General features: G+C 45.0%; 1 protein-coding gene across 2 annotated transcripts in view; it reads right to left on the reverse strand.

The window, feature by feature from the left end:
• Positions 1-1,327: 1,327 nt before the first annotated feature.
• LOC146208033 (polynucleotide 5'-hydroxyl-kinase NOL9) overlaps positions 1,328-23,552 on the reverse strand; it is a 51,033-nt gene continuing 28,808 nt past the window's right edge. For both annotated transcript variants that reach the window (XM_084591719.1, XM_084591717.1), the window contains exons 8-15: positions 20,644-20,677; positions 19,935-20,071; positions 13,442-13,655; positions 8,644-8,766; positions 8,249-8,363; positions 6,751-6,823; positions 2,840-2,973; positions 1,328-1,508 (exon numbers count right to left, since the gene is read on the reverse strand). In XM_084591719.1, the coding sequence (XP_084447845.1) occupies positions 1,401-1,508; positions 2,840-2,973; positions 6,751-6,823; positions 8,249-8,363; positions 8,644-8,766; positions 13,442-13,655; positions 19,935-20,071; positions 20,644-20,677 (938 nt within the window). In that variant the 3' untranslated portion in view covers positions 1,328-1,400. The remainder of the gene's footprint in view (positions 1,509-2,839; positions 2,974-6,750; positions 6,824-8,248; positions 8,364-8,643; positions 8,767-13,441; positions 13,656-19,934; positions 20,072-20,643; positions 20,678-23,552) is intronic.

Here is a 23,552-nt window from a genome sequence, read left to right on the forward strand (position 1 = left end):
CGCTCCTATTTGTCGCCATCTTGAGAAGTTGAGTCACGGGATGCTGCGATTGCGTCGCGAAGGCAAAAAAACAGACGACGTCGCGCACCTAACTATGCCCGTGGTTTTAGGCTATTTAGACTCTTGTTATCAAGGAAAGCTTCCTTCCTGATTTGTCTTTTCCTCTTTCAGTACAAATCCACACTGTTTCTTTTCCATCGAATTTATCCAATTTTTACCTTCTGTGTTTTTCACCTGTTGCTTAACGCTCTTTATTTCTTCATCCTTGTGACCAGCATACTTAGTGGTTAGTTTCCTAGTTATTTTCCTCCATTGTGAATCAACGCTTTAGGTATAGGTATTTGCATACCTTTGCCTGCACGCTCTCGGGGCAACAAAAGTTCCCCATGAGAGAGTTTATTTGTAAAACTGTAGCTGCTTGTTTTTTTTGGTGATGTTGAACTTGAAATGCGGCTTCTTGAAAAAATAAAACTTTGGTTATTTTATTCACACGTATATGTAAAAAAACGTTAGCAAACAGCTTATTGACGTGCAAATAAACCTCTTGCCGTGAAAATAAGCGGCCCAGGGTGGTACCCTGGTGATCATTGGTTGATTGCAATTCTCGTCACGCGTTGCTGTCTTGCCGAGGCGTCACGGCGTCATCATCGAGTCCCGTAATTCGGCCCCTGATCAGAGCAGTGGGCTTGCTTGTATAAAATGTCAGTGGCCCTTAATGGCAGACCTTGTGTCCCTTCAATTTTCCTTTAATACTCACAAATTAAACATGTTTCTTAGTGAATTAATTTTGTCTTGCTTTCTCGAAGCCCACTCGTGCTCTCGAATAATCGACATGACTCTCATTCTCTGGCATTCGTGCAGACAACTGCATGCTTCAAGTCACTGCAGTCTGTTTAAGAAAAAGTTCTGCCATCTCATTTTTGACATTATCTAAACTCTGCTGCTTTCAATGAAAATAGAGCCCTTGTCATCAGAACACACTAAGCTATTGGTGCAGGCCAACACTTGGCTATAAAATGTGCTGCGTATTGTCAACCACTAAGTGTTAGTGCTGTAATTTTCATGTACAGGTTATAAACAAACGATTTATAAAATAAACAGCAGTTTATTCCCAGTGTCCCCACAATGACTAAAAATAACTTGTTTGTAATATGGTTTGTAGACAGGGTTCTCACAAACATGGTCTATCTCCATGGACAGCACTACAGCATGAACGGCACATCATTTTGCTGGCGGCGCTGCCAATCGAACACTCACAGGTCAGTACCCAAAGGGGATGTCACGAACCAAGCCTGGATCCAAGCGTGCTATGAAAAAGTAAGCAACGTTTGAGAAGAAAAACTGTCTTCCTTTACTGGCAAACTAAAAAGTTGAGTGATAGAGAAGGGGCCTCCTCAGCATTAGGAGGTGTCATTGGCCGTGTACTCTGCCTCGTTGGTGTTGCTGCGGTCCAAATCACGTGATGCCCCAGCCACGTACGGGGCCCAACTGCACTGTAGCATCTGCGCCTGAAACGTAACAGGTCAGGCAACAAGATATTATTATTATGTGAAACATTGGAAATGCAGGGGCCTTGCTTCTAGCTGTGCTTCTTCCATTAGAAATAAGCTGCTTCTGGTGGTACCTTCAGTAAACAGCAGTCTCCATCTACACTGCTGCATCTGTGGAAGCTGTTGCCTCGTTACTGACATAGGTTGCATTCACTGCAGCTGTGGCAGGCCGCCAGGCTTCCGTCACCATGGAAATGAGCACAGCGCAGCTTCCACTTAGTCTGCCACTGACCTGTGTTGCAGGAGCTCTTTATGCCACATACCAAGCATACATACCGAGCATGGGGCTGAATCGTGGAAGTTAATGAAAAGGGTTCTACTTAAATTGAGGACAATGCAAAGAGCTATAAAATGGAAAATGGTAGGTGTAATGTTAAAAGATTGGAAGCATACAGAGCGGGTCAGAAAAATAACTCGCGCTGATGACATTCTAGTGGAAATCAAGAAGAAATGGGCATGGGCTGAAAATGTGCGAAGAGATGATAACCGGCGGTTGTTAAGGGTACCAAATTGGACACCAAGGGAAGGAAAACATAGCAAGGGTGCGGCAGAAAGGAAGGTGAGTGGATGAGGATAAAAAGCTTGCAGCAGTCAAGTGGACGCAGCTAGCACAGGACAGTGTTAATTGGAGGAAGGGAGGCCTTCGCCCCGCGGTGGTATAGTTCGGCTGATGATGATGATGATGACAAAGCACTCCTCATATGGCCAAATACAGGCTTATTTTGCCTGAACCAAGCATGTCAGCCGTGCTTGGCAAACTGTTTACCAAGGCATCCAGAAATAGTATTGGAATAATAATAATGGAATAATAATAGAAGAATATGATTGGACACCAAGGGAAGGAAAGCATAGCAGGGGGCGGCAGAAAGGCAAATTTTAAAGGCTGCACAGAAGCTACGGTAAACAGCTGGCTCAAAGAGGGCAGCCACAGAAAGCAATCGTGAGTGAACAAAGGTAAACACATATAGATAGTGCTGTAGTAATAATAGGATTGTGAACCTCCGAAAAAAAAAAAATGTTTAAAAGCACTGCTGATATTTAAATTAAGAATTCCGTGATTTAGAGTAGACGTCTGGCTTCGAAGAAAATGTAGGAAATTAAAGCCTTGTTAGACAATTTCATAAATGCCACAAACAATGCAGATCTAAAGAGCTTGCCATCAGGAGCTGCTCTGAAATTCCAACTTACGTTGCTCGGAATGATCTGCTCCGAGTGCTCTACAGAAGGGTGACACAGTAAAGCCCTACAACCTGCAGCCGAATTCTTTTTTTCTTCCATCAGTGGCATACCTGTGTGGTGAGCAAAGATTCGGGCAGGTGGAGGTCGCCGCGGATAAGGGCATTGACCCTGGACAGCCGCTCGTGCGGCTCGGGGCTGGTGATGTAGAAGAGTCGTTCCGAAGGGTCAATGGCTCGCACCAGCCCTGCACCAATGAACGTGGTGCACAGAGTGACACGGAGAAGCAAGAGGTGCATCAAATACCGGCGCATTCCACACGTTTAGCAGCGCAACTGACTCTAGGGTGCTTGTAGGTAACAGCAGCTTCACATTTTGTTGTGATGGGAAAAACGGCGTTTTTGTAACGAACTTTGCAGCTTTGCAGCAGAAAAAAAAAAAATGTGATTTTGCAAAAATGTAAGGTCCTGTAGACCATACATAACACAAAAGAGTTGTTAAGAAATTTTCCCTTTTTCTCTGTAACCGGCAAGTTAAGATGTTTGTTCCGATCGCAGTGAGAAAAAGAAAAATCTAGAACCTCAAACCCAAACGCCATTGCTTAGACAGTCTTTAAAACAAGAAAACAGCAAGTGATTTGATTTGATTTGTGGGGTTTAACGTCCCAGAGTGGCTCAGGCTATGAGAGACGCTGTAGTGGAGGACTCCGGAAATTTCGACCACCTGGGGTTCTTTAACGTGCGCTGACATGGCACAGCACACGGGCGCCTTGCTGTTCACCTCCACCGAAAAGCTGCCGCCGAGGCCGGGATTCGATCCCGCATCCTTGGGAGCAGTAGTCGAGCGCCGTAACCACTGCGCCACTCCGGCGGGGTTGAAAACAGCAAGTGAAAAAATATTTTGATGAACACAGAGTAATGTTAGGGTGTAAATTAAATTATGTGAAAAACAAAAAGAAAGGGATCCAATCGAAATACAAGTATGATATGTCTGAAGCTAAACCCTTGCTCAAGACAACGCCATTGGAGGTATGGTATCAGAGGACACTGTGACACAGGCACAAAGTAGTGTATTTGCAAGCAAAACAGGATTCTGAGAGAGGCAAACTCTTGTGGTAGGCATGCGCAACATGGACCTCTCGGTACCGTGCAGCGGTTTTATCGATTGAAGCCATTCCACACATGATCGTGTGGTCATCAGCTGGACTGCAGATTCCTTTGAATAGGATGGATAGAATAGAGTTTAGCTTTTTCCAAAGGTTTTCCCTCGATACACTATTCAAGCGGGCCTCCAGCCTCTTTCCTTTTCTTTTTGCCCAAACATCCCCCGTTCTTCTCTGGGAGACGACAGAACATCTTGAACCAACACAAAAACAGAGCAAAAGAGCCCGCAGCGTGAAACGTGTTACATTCACCACGTGCATGTGCAGGATGGCGCGGAGCAGACGCGTCCATGCCGCAATTCCTGCCGTGATTTCTGTCGCGACTCTGGCGCAAAGGTCAATCGCACCATCTCACTGCCTACGAACAAGCTACGCCCGGATCCACGACGTCGGTTTGGAAATTAAGTACAGTCAAATCTGGATATAACGAATCCCGTGGGACCGCAAAAAATCATTCGTTATTTTGAAATATCGTTGTAATGAAAAATCTGCGATTATAAGCCAGTGGTCGAACCTACGTATGTAAATGATGTACCTTGGCAGTGGGCATGTGTGTAGACAAGCAAAACCTCAAATGAAAATGTTGCACTAACTCCAAAGCTGATTTATTTGAAGAAATCAATTATTTTCTTCTGTCGTGTGCAGCAAACACGACCATGCACTACAGTACACCACTAGAGCACATGCACCTTCCACTTTGTGGAACACCTCTCAGCATGCGTGATTGCACCGAGCCATGTCCATGTGCAAAATATAAGCAATAAAAGCATAAGAGTTCGATCTTCAATGCTCCCTGAAGTTTGAAAATCTTGTCTCGGTCTTTCAAAATGATTGCGGCAGTCGATGGGGCAATGCTACCTGCCTGTAGAGGCCGAATCGCTTTTTTCCTGCGTCCATTTCTTGCCATGAAAGCGGCTGCGTTTATATCTTCTTGGCACTTCGCTGGCTAATATCATCGCACTCGCACAAACTTCCAAACTTCGCAATAAGTTAATCCGCGGCATAAAAAAAAAATCTTCCAGCACGCTCGAACGCACAAACTACCGACCCGCGTACGACACACAAGAAAACACAGGGGGCTACTGCGTAATAAACCATAGCTTTGTGGTGGCGTTAGGAGCTGGTACTAGATGTGCTGATGATGATAGCTACAGCCCACGGACCATACACACAGAAACGGCGATTTCTGTTTCAGCCGAGAGTTGCAAGCTGCGGCGCTGTTAACTTTCAATTCTTAATACTGATGTTTCAAAATTATAGAAGAAGAAATAAAATATGTTCGTTATTCTGAAATATACGCCATTTTAAAATTTGTAATTCTGAAATATTTTTACATTGAAAACATAGCAAATCTGCCGGGGATTATTAAAGAATTCATTAATTTGAAAAATTTGTTAATGTGGTGTTCGTACTAACGAGATTTCACTGTACATTTAAAAACGTGTGGGAGCAAGTGATGAAACTGCAACTCGCTTCCACTAGTTTCAAAAAGCTTGCTGCAGGACATCGAAAAACAAAAAGTCCAGTGCAAAGTGACAGATTATTGTAAAGCACTTTAATAAAAGCAAGTTTTGTGCCAAGTATATATGTATTTGCAGTCTTTTAGAGCCTGTCCTTCATACAGGTTCCTGTCTCCTCAGGAACCTGTATGAAGGACAAGAGGCCACAGTCAGAACTGGGCATGGTCTTACCGATTGGTTTCCGATTGAGAAAGGAGTGAGGCAAGGCTGCATACTGTCGCCCTGCCTATTTAACCTATATGCAGAGTGCATCATGAGGAAGGCCGGTCTGGACGAGTCTTCATATGGAGTGAAGATTGCTGGAAAACGTATCAACAACCTTAGATATACGGATGATACCACTTTAATGGCAGAAAGTGAAGTGGAACTCAAGAGACTTCTGATGCGCGTACAAGATGAGAGTGAGAAGTTTGGGCTTAAACTGAACATCAAAAAGACAAAGATCATGGCGTCTTGCCCTATCAAGTCCTGGAGCATCAATGGACAAGAAGTGGAAGCTGTGACAGATTTTCTCTTCTTGGGCTCCAAGATTACCTCGGAAGGAGACTGCAGCCATGAAATTAGGAGACGCCTGCTTCTGGGAAAGAGAGCAATGGTTAGCCTTGACCGCCTAGTAAAGAGCAGAGACATTAGTCTGCCAACCAAGATCCGTATAAGTCGTGTTATGGTCTTTCCAGTTGTGATGTATGGATGCGAGAGTTGGACTGTGAAAAAGGCTGACCGCCGAAGAATTGACACATTTGAATTGTGGTGCTGGCGAAGACTCTTGAGAGTTCCTTGGACTGCCAGAAGATCAAATCAGTCGATATTGTCGACCATAAACCCTGACTGCTCATTGGAGGGTCAAATTCTAAAGTTAAAACTCAGCTACTTTGGTCATCTGATGAGAAGAGAGGAGTCGCTGGAGAAAGATTTGATGTTGGGAAAGGTTGACGGTCACCGGAGAAGGGGTAGGCAGCGAACGCGATGGTTAGATGGCATCCTCGAGGCACTGCAGATGAAGTTATGTGATGTTAGGAAGATAGTGAGAGACCGGAAAGCGTGGCGTGAAATGGTCCATAGGGTCACGAAGAGTCAAACACGACTGAACGACTGAACTGAACTGAACTGAGAGCCTGTTTGGATAATATAATTTTGGGATAATACATTTTTATTTGCAATGCCCGTGAAAATTGTATCAACGAGGTTCCACTAAGCGAGCTTTTAGAGTAGTTCACAGAACCAGCGATGCAAGCTTTCACAACATATGCATAACTGCACGGCTGAAATCTGCTACACCAGCTGATGCTGCTAGTGCATGTTATACTGCAGCGGTTGGCAAGAGCAAAGCTGGCCGACTCACCGTATCCCAGGCACTCGTACGGGCCACAGCCATCAATAAACTTTGGGTAGGTTGGGTCCTCTGTCTCCAAAAGCTGCGGTGCCAGTGCACGGAAAGAAGAGAGAGATTCAATTAGTTCATCACACAAACTGGCCTCATCACTATTTTCTCAAGCATAATCTTTGCGGGAAGCTTTAGCCTAAGCTGACAGAAGTCATTAGCACATGAGAACTTGATGTCAAATACAGAACGAAGACAGTGCGGTCACAGAAGAGTGACTCGACCATGGAACCAGGTAAACACGTTACATAATTACGAGAAGAAATATTTAGGCCATTACAGCACACCCCACTTTCTGCACAACACAGTGTGTCAAACATCATTGACACTGTCTGGAGCTGGCAAAGCTCCACGCCAGCACCTAGGCTACATTTCATCAGACGCACACATGCATGGAATACAGTCAAGAGTCTTTCAATATGCAAGTTTTCCTGCCCGTTAATATTCTGTGCCTCCTTCTGCTTATGCAAGAGAATGTGGGTGAGTACGCATGCATTCATGCAGCCGAATAACCTAGGCATAGAACGGATTACGCTGCCAAGTTTTTTTTTTAATGTATCAACGAGGTTTTACTGTACAAAGGCTTGCTTTAACCAAGCTGTCTGAGCATCAGTGTGCAACACAGAAATTGCATGTATGACCCAGGATCCGAGGGTCCCGGGTGTTATTCTTACCTCGCCTGCATTTGGCAGCTGCAAATTCAGGTTGCAACAACCTACACCATCTATGCCTATAAGCTATGCACGCAATCCGCATGATCTGCCAACTCCCACCCGCCTGAGGCATACTTGTAATTCTTCACTTGCAGCACAGACTACAACATTGATGCCTGGTTTTCTACTGCATGTGAGTCTTGCCTCCCCACGCTATTAGCCATCAGCCTATGGCACAAACTGAGCACAACTCCTCCCAGCGACCATCATACCTTCCTCCTACACTTTCCACCTAATGCTCCCACCTTTCCCTCTTCCGTAATTTCCTTCTTAACGCTTCATGCTACTTCTCATCTTCTACCCTTTCCACTTATTAAATGCGAGGAGGGGGATTCCCATCTCTCCACTCTGCCACCTGCTAGCTGTTTGTGTGGCAGGTAGCGCTCTGCTCTGCTACTACGTGTTAGGGCTGGTAGGTGGGTGGTTACATTGCCAACCATGCCAGTGATGACGTGCAATGCAGGAAAGGGCACCTGAGAGCAGAGCTTTCAAAAACACAAGGACATGCATTCTGCCAACTCCACCAGGTACCTCTCCCTTCTTCCTGCCTCTGCGTTTACACCCCGCTCCTTTTACCATCACAGCCAATAATGGTGGAAAAACATCGCGGTTGTGCCTAAGCTGGAACTCGCTGGATTGTAGCTCATTGACATTTGTACTAAGCAAACAAACAAAAAAACAACAAAAAGAGCACAATCGAAGAGGGCGGTGGGTAACGCAGGCAGAGAGTAATGGCCCCCCCTCACCTTGTCATTGGACACTACGCACAGGGCCACAACACTGCCGCGGAGAGCATGGAGCAGTTCCTTCTTGGGGACAGCATTGTCACAGTCGTGCACCACCACAGCAGACCAGGGGACTCTGCGCAAGCATGTATGACAACTAGTGATATGGGTATCATAGAAAAAAAGACTAAAAGCAGACAATCAAAAGGGCTTCAGAATAAAAAGTACCAGAAACTGCCAAATAAAGATAAAGGAAAGGAGACGAGGTGAGGTGAACACAGGCACTGATTACCAACTCGCAAGACTGTACCGCTGGCTAGAGGAAAAAGATAAAGGAATCAGTTGCCATGACTGACATAAGGTATAAGCCCTCGCTTTAACCAAGGCGCATGAATGCGCTTGCATTTTGAATGCACCTCATGGGCACGGTGTTCCATAACCAGTGATAGGCTTCAGGGATGGGTCGCTCCAGGCCACTGCCCACATGCTGTCCCAGGTAGGCAAGCACCATGGCCTCTCGTTTGATGCGCGCCCAAGACCTGGGTAAGCACAGAAGAAGAACACAGAGGGGACAAAGCTTTTGGGAAGCAGAGCTGGAACAAATTACAACAGGTGTCGTGCCATTAAAATTCACTGCCATACCTGTCAACAAGACAAGATGAAAAACTGGAAGAATATTTATTCATGCCAAAAAGAAAGGGGGGGAGGAGAGGCACATACAGGCAGTGCTCAATAAGTCCTAATCTAAACATACACACAAGCAGCAGCAAGCATGAGATACGACTAGAGGCGCGCCACGCGTCTGCAGGTGGCGCAAGCTGATTGGCACACCGTTTTAGCTTTTTAATGCGAAGCTATTACTAGCACCGCTAGATGCTATTCTGTCCGTGAGCGCTGTTGTTGGCCGCGATGGTTCCAAAGTATGAGCCATCACGTCATAGTTGGGCAGAGCACAGCGCAGCTTGGTAACATGAGGTGTGTGGCCGAGCACGATACAGGAGGATCAGATGACGCAACATTTGGGCAAAGCCGTGGCAGCAACGCCAAGCATGCCGAGAAGCCACCCTCAATTGAACCTTAATGTAATAAAAATCACGATGTAACGTCTTTTTTTTTTTTAATTTCCTAATCTCTGCCCTATTGAAAACCAAAATTTTTTTTCTTTTTTGCCATCTAGCAAAGTAATTATATGCTGCACTTTCAATTAAATAAAGCCCTCACACATTGCATGCATGTATCAGCAGCCACCTTGACAATTGGATAAGAACTAAAACTTAAGCCGAGACAGGCCGCATTTTGTATTTGTCCTTTTACGTGCCTATTTTGCCGGCAGTCTGGAACCTGCGAGCGGAACGAAATGGTGTGTAGGGGCGTACCCCCATACTATCTGTGGTGTGTACACAAAGTCCGCAGCGCGGAAGTTTCGGGACACGTCATGCCATGACGTCACTGGCCAGTTGGAACGACAAAGCGGTAACTGGAAACACCGCATATACTCAATAATGTACCCACGCTTTAAAAAAAATATTAACCTCAGCTTGAGAGGAGGGTTCAATGCATGGGAAAAAACTTAGTTTTTTTTTTTTTTTCTGCCTGTCCTTCCACCCATAAATCATCGGCAAAAGCATGCGGTCAGCCGCGATCATAAGAGAGAACTGAATATATTGGGTCACATTGCTTCAATAGTAGGCGTGTGCGAATAGTGATTTTCCAGTTCTAAGCGAATACGACGCAAATAGTTATTCTGCTTGAATATTTTCTAATCGAAGCGAAGTGAATAGTTTGCAAACGCAAACACAGTTGTAAAAAAAAAAAAATGTATAGTATGTAATTCATACTGGAACCCGTAGTTTTTCAGAATTCACAAAGTAACTAAACTGAAAGAAAAGCACAACTAGTAGAAGGATCTAAAATAGTCTGGAACCTTTTTTGAGACTCCTGCATGCATGCTCCTTGGCCAAAGTGCTCACTTCATGTTGCTATAAAAAATACCAACTGTCCCATATGTTCAGGAAGCAGGAGTGCCCTCCTCCTGGTGACATTTTCAGATGCAGAAAATTTGCTGGACACCTGTGTTGCTAGTATCCCAAATTACAGTTTAGAAAACCTCTGCCAACAGTGGATAAGTTTCCTTCCTAGTGGCTGTCCACCAGCGGTACGGGTTTTCCGTTCAAGGTGAGTGCAGGTAGTCTTCCAGCTCTTGCAGTGGTCATCTTGATGCAGTGTTCACAGCGCTGATCGAGGCCAAAGCTCCAAACATACTCCATACATCACTGTTGGCAGTTGATGCCAATGCAGTAATGCTGGACTCCACGTCTTAATCCAATGGAAGACTTTTTCTCTACTGCCGAACACACCCAATTCTTCAGCCACTGTGCCTCACTAGAAAGACTAGCACACTGGCTTGAATTGGGGATCCAAGACCATGCTCAAAACATGTGGGATTTGTATTTTTATATCCACAAAACGGGTTTTCATGTTCTGGAGCAGGTTTCCCGCAAATATGGCATCGTTGCCACCACCGTGCTGCTTCTGTGTCAGAAGAAGTTGCATGCAGTGCACTAGCGGCACAACTTGCGAGAGGGTCCGGTGCTTCTCTAAGCAGCTCTCTCTAGTGGCTTTTACAGATTTAAATACTGATGTCACTGCGGTCATTAGGAGCCACTCGGTTGATGACAAATTATCAATCGTGTCTTGTTTGGATAAGTCCAAGAAAACTGCTGGGCGCAGCTTCAGGAGCCTTGCCATCCTTTTATATACTCTCTGCCACCGTGTGGGAATGTCTTGAATGACCTCCAGGGGTTCTGTTCCCATGCTGGCTTGTATATCCTTGAGGCGCGTTCTAGCTACAGCACTCCTCTTGTAATGTCCGACAACTGCTTGCACCTTGGTGCAAAGCACCTCAAAGTGGGGTTTTGGCTTCTTGGAGTCATTGATACACAATTGCAGTGTATGTGGAAAGCACTGAAGCCCAAGCCACGGTGTCCTGAAACGAAATTACATTCATGGTCGGTGATAACATAAACCGGATTATCTGACGGCAGCTCCCCTTTAGCAGCAATCTCTAGCAGAGCACTTTTCAAGTTCTCCGCCGTGTGGCCTTGAGGCATGTGCTTGCAGGAAAGGTTGAAATCGTGCGGTCCGAAGTCTGCATCCAGCATGTGGCACATCAGCGAAATAGCTGTCTCTTGCCCTCGACGTCCAGCTGTCCGTTGTAACGAGTAACTCTGTGAAATACTGGACAGTATTCAGTCTCTGCCCATAATCCCAACAGGCGAGGCAAATGTTTTGGTATGGTCAAATGTATGAAAAAGAATTAAAAATAAAGCTTCCCTCCCTATGGTACTGAACAATTATGAGATTAAACCAAATAAAATACAAAAAGGAAGTACCTATAGAAAGGAGAACTTCGCGTGGCAGAAAAAAAATAAAAGAGTTAAGAAAAAGAACAATACAATGACAAAAGAAGTGAGAATGAGAAGGCCAAGACCGTGGCAATTTTGCATACTATGCAGTTTGGCAACTGTCGGCCAACAGCCAACTTGCGAGCGACGCGGCGCCGACACCAACTGGCAGACTCTTTCCGTCAGCGCAGTGTGACATAGATGCAGACATCAGGAAGACAGTGTCAGCAGACTGAATCAGCGTCGTGTTGTGCTAGTGTGACAGGCCCTTTAGAGTATAGTTCCGGCACAACATTCCGGGAAAACATAGTCCTGGACGGTAGATGGTATTCTGGAGCAGCAACCTGTATCATTGCAATGAACCCTGGCGTTTCTACAACCGAGTAAGGATGAAGGCCTGTAGCAAGGAACAGTGCCGTTTTCTTGTCAGCAACTTGGTTCGTGTGCTATCGTTTCTGAGCACAGCCCTGAAAGGTTCGGGTACCGGAACACTTGCTTCAAGCTTCTTCACATCACTTGCCTTTTTTGTCACTCTGGGCACTGCACATGTTTTAAAACCGCTCGAGTTGTTCTGGGTGATGCTTTAAGCACTTTACCAGAGTCATGGTAGTGAGTCGAAGCCTTCAGGTTCATTCTGCACACGCGACACTTCGCGTCTTTCGGTCCACGCTTGTAAAAATCCCAGATCGCTCTAAGGCACAGCTTTGAAGGTGGCTCAACCATGGTTTAGTCATGTTTGCGCTCATTTCAAAAAGGTGGGAAAATAAACACGACGCAAAGGAACCAATACTTGATCCCACAGTGATAACAAAGAAATGATCCCACAGTGATAACCGCCCGACTATGTTGGAGACTGATGATAATGATGATGCGCAAATGCTCAAGCGACTTTAGTAATGGCGCGGAGGATAGCCTATTCGCCGAAATAAGTGTTCTAACACATTTTAAAAAGCAACGAGCACAAAAAAGCAATAATTGATCTATATGCAATTATAATTTCATAAGTATGTTATACAAAAGGCCTTCAGCCAAGTGGGCCTTAAATGCATCAATATTGGTGTCACCAATATAGCTGCGACCAGGGAGTTGTTTTTTGGTTTTCCGCTGTTGTTTTCGCTTGCCGTACTCTCCTCGGCATGCTTGTGAATGCTGTGCAAATATTTGAGGAGATTAGCGAGCTTCTGTGATTCGGGAATGGCTGGAAACCATGACAAGTGACAATCCGGAGACGGGTTTCTAATTTTGGGCAAGCGTGCTCTAGGAGCCTAACCTACCTGAGCCGCAGTGCAATGGTACCACGACGAACTCCACAAGTTGTTTACGTAGAAGATGCACTGATAACTAGTTTCAATCACATTTCCCAAACTTGCAGTCTATGTCTTAGGACATCAGTCTAGTGCTACCATGATGGACTGATATTGTATAAAGCACCCGGATCCTCATGTTTGATTACGGTCAAAGAGTAAAAGTCGAGTTTCAAGCACTCGTAGCGTGACTCTGCATGTCGCTGCTTGCCACTTTCAGTGTATTTAATAATTACAATTTTTTCGTAGCCCTAGTTCAAGGTGCATAATTCAACAGACTCAAACTTCGAAACACTTCGCAATTCCGAATACTGATATTCGATTCAAAGCCAAAATCGAATACCACATCATTTGCTTCAACATTCGAAACGCTCGAATATTTGTACGAGCCTATTCAATAGTCTAAACCTAAGAATATTTGTGCAGCCCCTAGTAATATTCTACACGTACAGTCCATTCAACACAAGGCAAACAAACAAGGTGGCAATGCACTCCTTCCAACGCACCTTCCGCGGCAGGTGGAGCCGGGCAGTGGATGGTATGTGACACCCGTCAGAGGCCGGTTTGTACCATCCCGTGATGTCGTCCAGCCGCAGGCAGAGTGAATCAAGTCGTTGTCCAATGGCGGCAGGTCAGTGGTGCCTTCACCGGTGAGCAGCTGCACGACATCCGTCGGCCGCGACAGCCTGATCACGTCCACCAGCAGCGAGAGACCCAGCCCTGCATGATGGTTGCGCTGCCCAGTTCCAAGTTGAAGACTGGGACTGCTGGCTCTGGCAGAGCATATGACATAGGCCTGTGACTGCCATTCGTTGTAATCATTTTTATAACTACCCTAACTGATTCCACTGCAGGACAAAGGAAAGGTCTTCTACTCCCCTCTTAGCAAAAGGCATCACTGTACCTTGAAAAATACTACCACATTTTTTAAAACATACCAGAAGGCTGCTCATGAGGAGGGCCATGTGTGCCACCAAGACGCTAGGAGTGACACAGACATTAAGCCCCACTTTAAATTAGCCACAGAAACAAGCCTGCGTGGCCTAGTGGCAGTGCATCTAAATGCACCTTGTGGCAGACTTTTCGAGAAAAAAAAAATCGGGATCCAAAGGTCCTGGAAGGTTGGATTCCGATCTCACCGTTCCATCTAGGAAAAGAAGCCAGAGTTGGTGTTGCCTGCAATTTGGCCATGATGCGTAGTCTCGTTACGTCACAAATTCCAAAGGATTAAATCGTAATGACCCTCTTCCATTCTTTGCCTGAGGGTGCCTTGCTGTCCCTTCCTAGAGACCAGTTTTTACTGCTACAGAACACCAATGCTGAAAAGCTGCTTAAAGTAAGCTCAAACATTTTTCATAAAAATGAGTTTTGTGTGGCATTTTATAGTTTTTGTCTACTGAACAAGACTACCATACTTAAAAATGGCAAAAATGAATGCAAACGGGAGTTTTTACAAGAAAACGAGCCCCAGCGGCTCCGCCCTCCGAACAAACGCCCCTGTTGTCCGCAATTAGCCAAGTCCATCATGATGCCATTATAAGGCTGCCAGGCCAGCAGAGCTCCTGTGTGCGCGTTACTTCAGGTGACTTGACAGCTCGATTTAAAATGTTATTGATTAATTGAACAATGTAAAACACCTTGGACACTTACTGTACATGTTCGGGCAACCAACAGCAGCACAAAACGGCGCTACGAAAGACGCTGTCAAAAGCGAAGTCGGCACATTTGCGCGAGTCAGAAATCGGCCCCCGAGTACAAAAAGCGCACGAGCTGGCCCGCTTTAACAACAGCCCTTTACACAACAAACCACGTTTCAAAAATGGAATAGGCATTGTATAGGGTGCAATGCAAGTCCATGGCATGTTTATACAACCTTAGAGTATAGCCCAACAGCGCAACGACAAATGCACGCGTATTGGCCTCGAGATCGAGTAGAGTCGCCACCTTGCGGCTCAGCAGCAAAACCTACTCAGTGTGGATGCGTTTTCGCGTCGCGTGCCAGCCCGCAGTGATTTACGCGCGCGTATTCGGCGTGTACAGGAGTGTTTTTGTTTGTTTCGCAGTTCCTGTGAGCTTTCGCTTACCTATATGCCTCTTGCAAAATAAATATGTGCAGTCTATAACCCAACACTTCATTAAAAAAAAAATATACGTGTCCGTATCGAGCATGTCATGCTTGGATAAGGACATCATCCATCGCGGTCTTCGGCACTTGAGATCCTTTGACATGCAATGTCTCAAACGAAGTGGTACTGTCGTTACCGCCGTGTAAAAGCAAAACAGGTCGTTGCCGTCAATAAAAGTTATGAAAACGCTCAGAAATCGCATATTCCCGTTTCTGTTTGGAATACCACAGCTACTAAAACATATGCCACCGCAGACTGCTTCATATAGCAGAATTTAGTTTGAACAGACCACTCTATGCCTTCTATGCCGTCTGTATGCACGATAGAGTTGTGTGAGTACTTTTTTTTTTTTTTTTCTTTTAAACCTCTGTCGCGGTGTCTCAATGGCAAGGGCACTCGACTGCTGATTTTGAGAACGGGGGATTCACAACCGTTTCGAAAGGCGTTCCCCTGCTGTGGGATTTGACTGTACAATAAACAATCCCACGTGGTAAATGGGGTGTTAATAAAAAAAAAAAAAAAAAAAAAAAAAAAAAAAACTACACCAAACCCAGCCTCTGCAATCATCCGTCATAGCCGATGCGCTTAAATTTCATGCGTTAAACTCGGGCCAATATGCGTTTCTTTTCTCTCTCTCTTTTTTTTTTTTTTTTTTTGTTGTTGAAGGCTTCCGTGCATCCGTAAAAGTTTTAGTGAGCACATTTTGCTTTAGAGAAATGCTCGAATGTTTGGGAAACATATTCTCTGCACCTAATTGTTACCCTAAATATTACATAATACACCTAGATCACTGTACTTTACTGGTAGCCTATTATAATTATTAGAATCCCTTTTCGTCCAAGTGCTGTCTTCCAACAAAACTCGTCATTTCTGACAAGGGAAGTAAAACAGCTTCATGCGGGCTTAAATATCAGTGTTTAGTTCGGGAATAAATACATTTTTATAGTCGCATGATAAGATGACCATTTCTTTCGGAATAGTTTTATATCTGGCATCTGTATTGGAAGCAACCCTAATAATTTACTTCGCATATAAGATTTAGTCACTGCTAAATAATTAGTGATAAAGAAATTTTCAGCCTGTAAAATTGCTTCCCAGAACATGACAGTGCCCATGCGCAGTTTATAACGATGTCTTCGCAGCGAGTAACTCGTAGCTTGCACTTTAATGTTACTGAAAATTAATCGCTGATCATTGTAAATGCTGTCAAGTGTGCAAAAGTTCTCTCACACGGTGAAATTTACTCGCACTACAAAACAAAATATTTACACTACTAATTTACCGCTATATATTAACATCACGCACATCAGAAATCCCTTATACTTTCCTCGGTTTCAGGAAATAATTTACAGTTAGTGGCACATGCTTAATACACTATCACATTCTATGACAGTGGCCGCAAAAAGCATCTCGGCAAATTCAATCCATTCAGTGCTGTACACGTGAACAATCAGCTTTCCTGTGCGGCGTGACCTCATTTTTGGGGAATACTTGTGCGTGGTTGTCTGGGCCAGAGTTGATGTGCACTCACTCAGTCTAAAGCAACTCGTCATGCAGTGCACTGCCAGTGCTACATTTAACCTGCTTAATCCTCGAGTCAAGTACAATATAATGAACCAGGCTTCTCGATTCAATCTAAATTACTGCAGGTCAGAGCACGAACATTGTATCTGCGTGGGCTTGACACTAAATTCGTCGGTCTCACTCGCATGAGACACGCGCAAACTGTTTAAAAGTCGATAAGAAAAGCAAAGCTGTCATTAGGCAGGCCCAAGCATTAGGCACGTGAGCGCGGTACAGAGCAAGAAACATGCAAAGTAAATCTAGAAGACTGGTGGTTGCGTGCTTTGTTTTCCTAAAATCCGCTCTTCTTCTGCTGCATTGGCGAAATCCTTGGATTTTTTTCTGCAATATTGCAGAAATACTGCAGAAGACATGTTTTCATCGGCAAAAAACCCGCCGTAACCTCAGAAGCAGACCTATGGAGCGTGCGTTTCTGCGAGCGCCGCCGGCTGCCGATCCACGCTACCGGAGTGATGGTGGTGCCACCTCTAGGTCGATCTCACAGCGAATACTCCAGTTGCTGCTTATCTAGGCTTTACAGCTTAGGTAGTTGGTGCGGTGCGCTGTTCAATGTACCGACGAAAATGGTCCAGCTTTAGCCGCATCATGAAATCAGTCAAGTTCACAGCATCTGCAGCACCATATGAAGCGAGCTTACCAGAATGGTGCGGGAAGCAAGTGTGGCGGACAGGTGCTCTGGCCGAGAGCACTCCCTGGTCATTGCTAAGCCTATAATATTTCGCATCAGCGCCATAGTAGATGCTTGGGGATTGAGCAGCGCTGCAGTAAATGGGCTACTCATAGAACTGCCTACTGTAAGTCACTTAGTCTCACAACAAAATGAAGATATCATTAATTACGGCGCCACCTTCGCAGAGGAGCTAATGTATACAAAATAATCAGATGAGCCGCGACGCACCGGCGACTGCCACTACACAGCTGTGAGGAGAAACTTGCTTGTGTCACAGTTATCCAACCAGCATCTCGGTACGGGCCAGCGATCATCAATGAGGGTTAACTTTTGACATTCCATTATCTCTGGGCTCATTATTTAGAATAAATTTGTGCGCTCTTTCTTGACATTAGCGCCTCCAGGGACAGCTTGTGGAGGCGTGGCCGGCGCGGCGTGTGGAGGCAGTGCTGCTTTCTTCGGACGATGCTTGGGCGCGCCGTTGCCGCGCGAGCAGTACGGCATTCCAGACACTGCACTATAAATGACTATTGCAAATGAAGCTTTGTTCTACCGATCTTGCATTTTGTTTGCTGTAGCTAATTGGTAATCATTGTAGCCGAGAGCGGCGACGAGCTGCCTAGCAACAGTGAACCGTGAATCGCATTTCAAGTTCGGTATCCTTGGTGAAGTGTAACGATGGTGAAGCCAGTCGTGCAACAGTGGTATTAACCTAATTAGGTGCAGGAACAATAACAAAGAAGCACCGGATTGCGTTGATTTAATTGGAATCCCAAGTGGCCGCAATCGTTGCCAAAATTCGATTCTCGTCATTGGCATGAAAATCATCAGTACAAAACACAGCTGATCCCAAAGGAGAATTTTTTTTTCCCCTTTCCAGGACAGAGGCCCACGACCACCCATATTTGCACAACGGAAAGCCGTGCTGATAGCCACTAGTTGCTTCAAGCACACACAAGAATGTTTGTTTTCTAATGACACGAGAAAAATAATTTTCGTCGAATGACGTTCATTTTGCAACTGGACAAAAGAGGCTCACTAGTCGACTAGCCGGAGGGTGCCGAAGAGCGCGGCTCGCCACTGCGCAACAGCTGCACATTTGCTGGTTGACCTCGTGAAATCTTTGAACATGCGGAACCTTCAACACAGAACGATAGAACTGGAGAAAACGAACGGCACCAGCAGAAGATAGCACTGCTCCGTTGCTCACCAAAGCGTGAGATGGAGCAAAGTAAGTATGTTTTGCGCACAGTCGGCCGAACCGGACGGCTGGCATTCCATGATTGACATCACATCCGCCTGTTGCCCAGCTTCAGCGCCCCACTCCCGCCGCTCCCGGACAACAAGGGCGTGACTGCGGCGCGGTTTTAACAAGCGATTTCTGTTTTCTTATCGACAAAATTCAGAAAAAGTAAGCACACGATTGCCAAAACCCGTTCTTTCCAACTACCGAATTTCATAAAATTTGAAAACCGTTGCTACCCTTTAAGTAATGCGGCATCGTGTTGCATTTGATGCCGTAGGTATGAGGAAGTTGAATTCACTAAAAGTTCAGCCTGTCCTAGTTATATCATAACAATACAATGGCAACAGCACTTATAGTAAAGTGACTGTAACCTTGCCAAAATATGTCACGAGATTAAGGTTGAACTGAAAAGATCTTGAAAAGATATAGCACAAATCAAGCACTATCATATCCAAGAAATGCAAATTTATAATATTAATCTACCACTGACAATTGCAAAAAGTACACTGTAAAGAACTCTTGCAGAGAAACGTCATTACCATAATTATCGCACGCAATCACATCTAACTGCAGAGTATTTTTTCAACTAAGAGCGGTCATTATGTTTTATTATATTTTGCACTCCCTCCAATGTGCCCTTCAGTGAAAACCACCTGCCTATGATGCATTTTTATAATTTGTTACTAGACGGCACCAGTGTTTCAAATTTCTTGGATGAAGTGACGATGATCACCGCCTACTAAAGCTTTCATCAACGAGTCGTATATTTCTGTGCCTTAACCAGTACTGAGTGCAGAAACTTATGCTTGTTTTCGGTAAATCACTGTTGTCGATGCTCAGTCGCCATTGCGGTCGCCGCTCATGGTTTCCAGCATCGGCTTACATAAAAACGGCTGCATGCACCAGTAAAAAATTATTGGAAATTTTTCTATAACATTTTTAACAAAACTGCTATGGAATTGACCACTTTAGCAATGCCCTAAATCCCCATATTCTGTCCTTTCGTTAAAAGACGATCACAAGAGAAGAGGAGAGAGGATAGGAAAGAAATGCACCTTTCAACTTTAATAACAGAAAACTTAAGACAGGTGCACTGACATGCTGCCATCATCTTGTGTCAACGGATATAAAAGGACACATGTTTTCACTTTTCGGGTATTAAAGTTGGAAGTTTTGCTTTTGTCCTATCTCTCCATTTTTCCTACGGTCGTCCTTTCAATGCACAGCACTTCTTAAGGATCATGCACCAAATAGCTCATCTGAAAGTTTTACTTCATTACCCCAAACTGTCCCTTTCCTTGCTACGCTGTCACTGTGCATGGCGACAGCATTTTGGCAGAATGAGAAGAGCATGCAAAATAGGAGAGACTTGCCGCTGATCCATCCCATGGTGTTGACAAAGAGTGGTGTCCGTGGCGCCACCTTGTGGGCGTGCTCAATGAGGGCACGCACAGCCTCACTGTAGGCATCAGGCTGGCTAGCTGGGCTCACATGGCCCAGGAAGTAAGCCCTGCACGCCACACAATCACAGCACACCGAAAGCATGAGTTGTGCTTGCAGCAGCAATATGTGACAGTGCATGAAAAATGTGGCCACCCTGCCTGAGTCAGTGTTTATGGTAGTGATCGAACCAGTCACCTTATTCAAAATGTCTAACAAGAAGGTAAGGAAAGTAAGGCATGGGACATGACGTGGTTAACTTCTAGGATTCTACGCGACATTTATTTTTGCCTAAAGATACGAACCTCATGGGGTCATGAAAAATATCCCTAATCATCTGAAATTCACACTGCCTTAACAAACAAAACCTATATATGAAAAAAAAAAGAAAATGCATTCGTGCAGCTGTACTTACGGCTGATCAGGCTTCAGTTCGAATGAACGAAAAAATCGAATTTAGCGAGTCGGATGATTGACCAATCAATTGTATCCCTAGTGCATTTTTGCAGCTATTCATTGCAAACAGATGTTAAGATATTAGCCTATTAAACAATCTTTTGCAGCCAGTTGAAGTTTGTCCTATTATGGCAAAGCATACTGCAGCAAGGCCATATAAAGTAAGAAAAGGTGTGACACACTTACTTCATGGGCGTCTGGACATGTGTGAACGGTGGACCTGAAATGATGCATGCAAGGCAAAAGACAATCAATGTCAGATCACTCTTGAGCCCGACATTTCCAGCATAATTACTCAAAAAAGGTGCCCCCCCCACCCCCCCCATACCTTGGCCCCTTTTTTGAATAGCTGATACGAACAGAAAAATGTCAGCTGCATGCTTCAAAAGAAAAAAATACAATTTCAAACACAACTTCCGCAGGCGGATTACCGTCCTCTGGAACCTGGCAACCAAAGAAATAAGTGGTGCTGTGCACACTTGCATCAACGAAAAAGCTGTCTTCTTTACCTCTTTCCACCTATCCAAGAGTTGAACCACTAAGCTCAAAGACGCAGTCAACAAATACCACCGCAGTATGTAAAAAATAAACATTTTTCCTTTGTTATGGCACTTGCAACCTGCATGCTTTTTAGTAACACTGCTATATCACAATGTTTATTTTTTCTTTTGCAACAGCATGCCAAACATTCTTTTTCTCATTTCCTGAACATACTAACGAGCAAACGCCGGTGTAGTTCAAGTAATTTTCATGTCCAGTATATGCTAATCATCCTTGAAATATTATAACCTTGCTTACTATCCCAAGTTATGGCACTGCAATTATCATTGAGTCTTAAAGTGCAGCAAGGTGCCCCCATCTTTTATTAGGAGCCTGAACCATGTAATTTCATCAGTGCAGCATTATATTAGCAATAGATTTCCATTATTTCTGGACAACCAAGCTTTATAAGGATGAATGCATTGGCATAGGGGCACTGACTTAAAACAACTAAACCAAGCTAAACAGCTTTTGCTTGACAATTCAGTTTAACCGCATTAAAACCCTGCAATTTTTTTAGGAAGGGTGGCATCCACAGCGCATCTACTTAAGCAGAGCCCTGAGGTGTAAGAAAGGATGACTGAGGCAAAAGATGAACTTCGACTTCATGGAAAACTGTCCTGGACATTGTTCGCTTAGGTTTGCCAAGACCGGGAGCTAAAAAGCATCTCATGTTTGACATTGCTTGACATAATGCTGCAGCTTAACTTGCACTGCAGTGCTTCTATATGAGGAACTCAATGCAAATGCGCATATGCTAGCTCCTCCGCATTTCCTACCGCAGAGCTAACACTCTATGGAAGATGTTCATACATCTAAACGACATGATTACAAGACCTGTGGATGTTTTGACGAGGTTTAGCATAGACTTGGGACTTTAAATTAAAGTTCAAGATTTATCTGTGAAATTTGTTTTAAAATAACTGTTTTAGCTATTCTTTTTTTTTTTACCAGAACGATTACAGAATGAAATAAAGTACTAGTCAGACTGTCATAAATCTTTGCTAATGTTTGGAAACGTCTGCAAATGTTAAGAATGTGAGTGTGCTTCTATGCTTTTATTTTGTTTATGCAACAATCTATATTAGATGGCAGTATTGATAAATAAATAACATAAAATAAAATCCAGAATGCCTGGAAGCTTTGTGTCGAATTCCAGTAGGAGATTCAGGACACTTCAAGATCTTTTCCTGCTCCTTCCAAAGAGAATTCATTTCAATGGCAGATTGCGGGTTGCGTGTTCCAATGACAGACTCTGAGCAATCGCAGAACCAATGTCTTGCCATGACTAAGCTGCTCCACAATGATCGGCGGATTCAACCAGGAGCCTATGTGAGGCATTTCCTAAACAAGCAGCACGCTTCCTTTTGGTGCCTAGCCATGCATGAGAGACCATGACAAGTGTTGGCCACTTTTTCCATCAGCGGTGGCTTGCTCCAGCTAAAGCACAAGTGTTCCAAAGCAAGCTGAGGGTGAACACTTTCCGTTGGATTCAGGTACTACAGTCGAACCCGGTTATATCGAACCCGGATATATCGAATTTTGGTTATATCGAACTCACGAAATATCTCCTTGGAAATCCCATGTAAAAGTATAGGAAAGCCGCGTCATATATCGAACTCAATTTCGCCGGTCGTTCGATATATCGAACTCCGCACTACGCACTGGAAAGTGTGCCTTCCCCAAAGACGATCGCATCACTCTTGGCCGTTTGCCGCGTGACGTTTTCAAGCCATGCTCGGAAAGAATGAGAGGGGACAGTTCTCGACAGCGCCGCTCCCATTCGCCAAAGGCGCGCATCTGCAGTTATCGTTTCCCGCGCGCCAACACATGACGTTTGCAAGCCATGTGCGTGGGTGTGCCCATTCTTTTGCCGAGCTCTCTCCTTCAGCATGCGCTACACATGCGCCAAGCCAGCTCAGCCCGTTTTCAGACAGACGTGGGACGCTTTCTCCAGCGTGTGTTGCGAACCCTCTGCGCGTGGCTATGGCGCCGGCGGACGTTAAGAAGCGGCAGCTCTCTGTTATTTTTTTTGTTTGTTTTTTTGCGAGAGTCATTCTTTCTTATCGTTGTGCTGTACGCGCGACGTAGCGTAAGAAATGGCGGCTGCGGACGTTTGCGGGAGCCGTTTATCTTTGCATGTACGAATCAAGGGAAGCACGCCATCAGCTGCTGCGATCATGATAAATCGAACCAGACTTGTGCAATCAAGCCATCACGGGCACTCTGCCAAGTTCGCTCCCCGCCACCGGAGGAGCTATAAAAAGATAAACGCGCCCTGACGTTATCGCTGCGCAACATCTTGGCACGCTGCCAAGAAATGAACTGTGGATGCGACGACCGAAACGGAGTGACGCGCGCCATCGACATGCAAGCGAAAACGCTCGCGATTTTCTGCCGCAGCGACACAGAAACCTTGTTTTGAGCTGCCGCGGTGGCTCGAGCGGCGAGCGGGACGCAGTTCCAACAAGTTGGAAATTTTTCGCTCTGTCGCTGCGGCTCGGCGCTGAGATCGCTCACTCGCTTGCATGTGAGCGAGCTGGCCTTAAACATTT

This window comes from Amblyomma maculatum, chromosome 1 (genome assembly GCF_055883805.1).
Source record: "Amblyomma maculatum isolate TAMU_Amacu chromosome 1, ASM5588380v1, whole genome shotgun sequence".
In the NCBI taxonomy this organism is placed as follows: Eukaryota; Metazoa; Arthropoda; class Arachnida; order Ixodida; family Ixodidae; genus Amblyomma; species Amblyomma maculatum.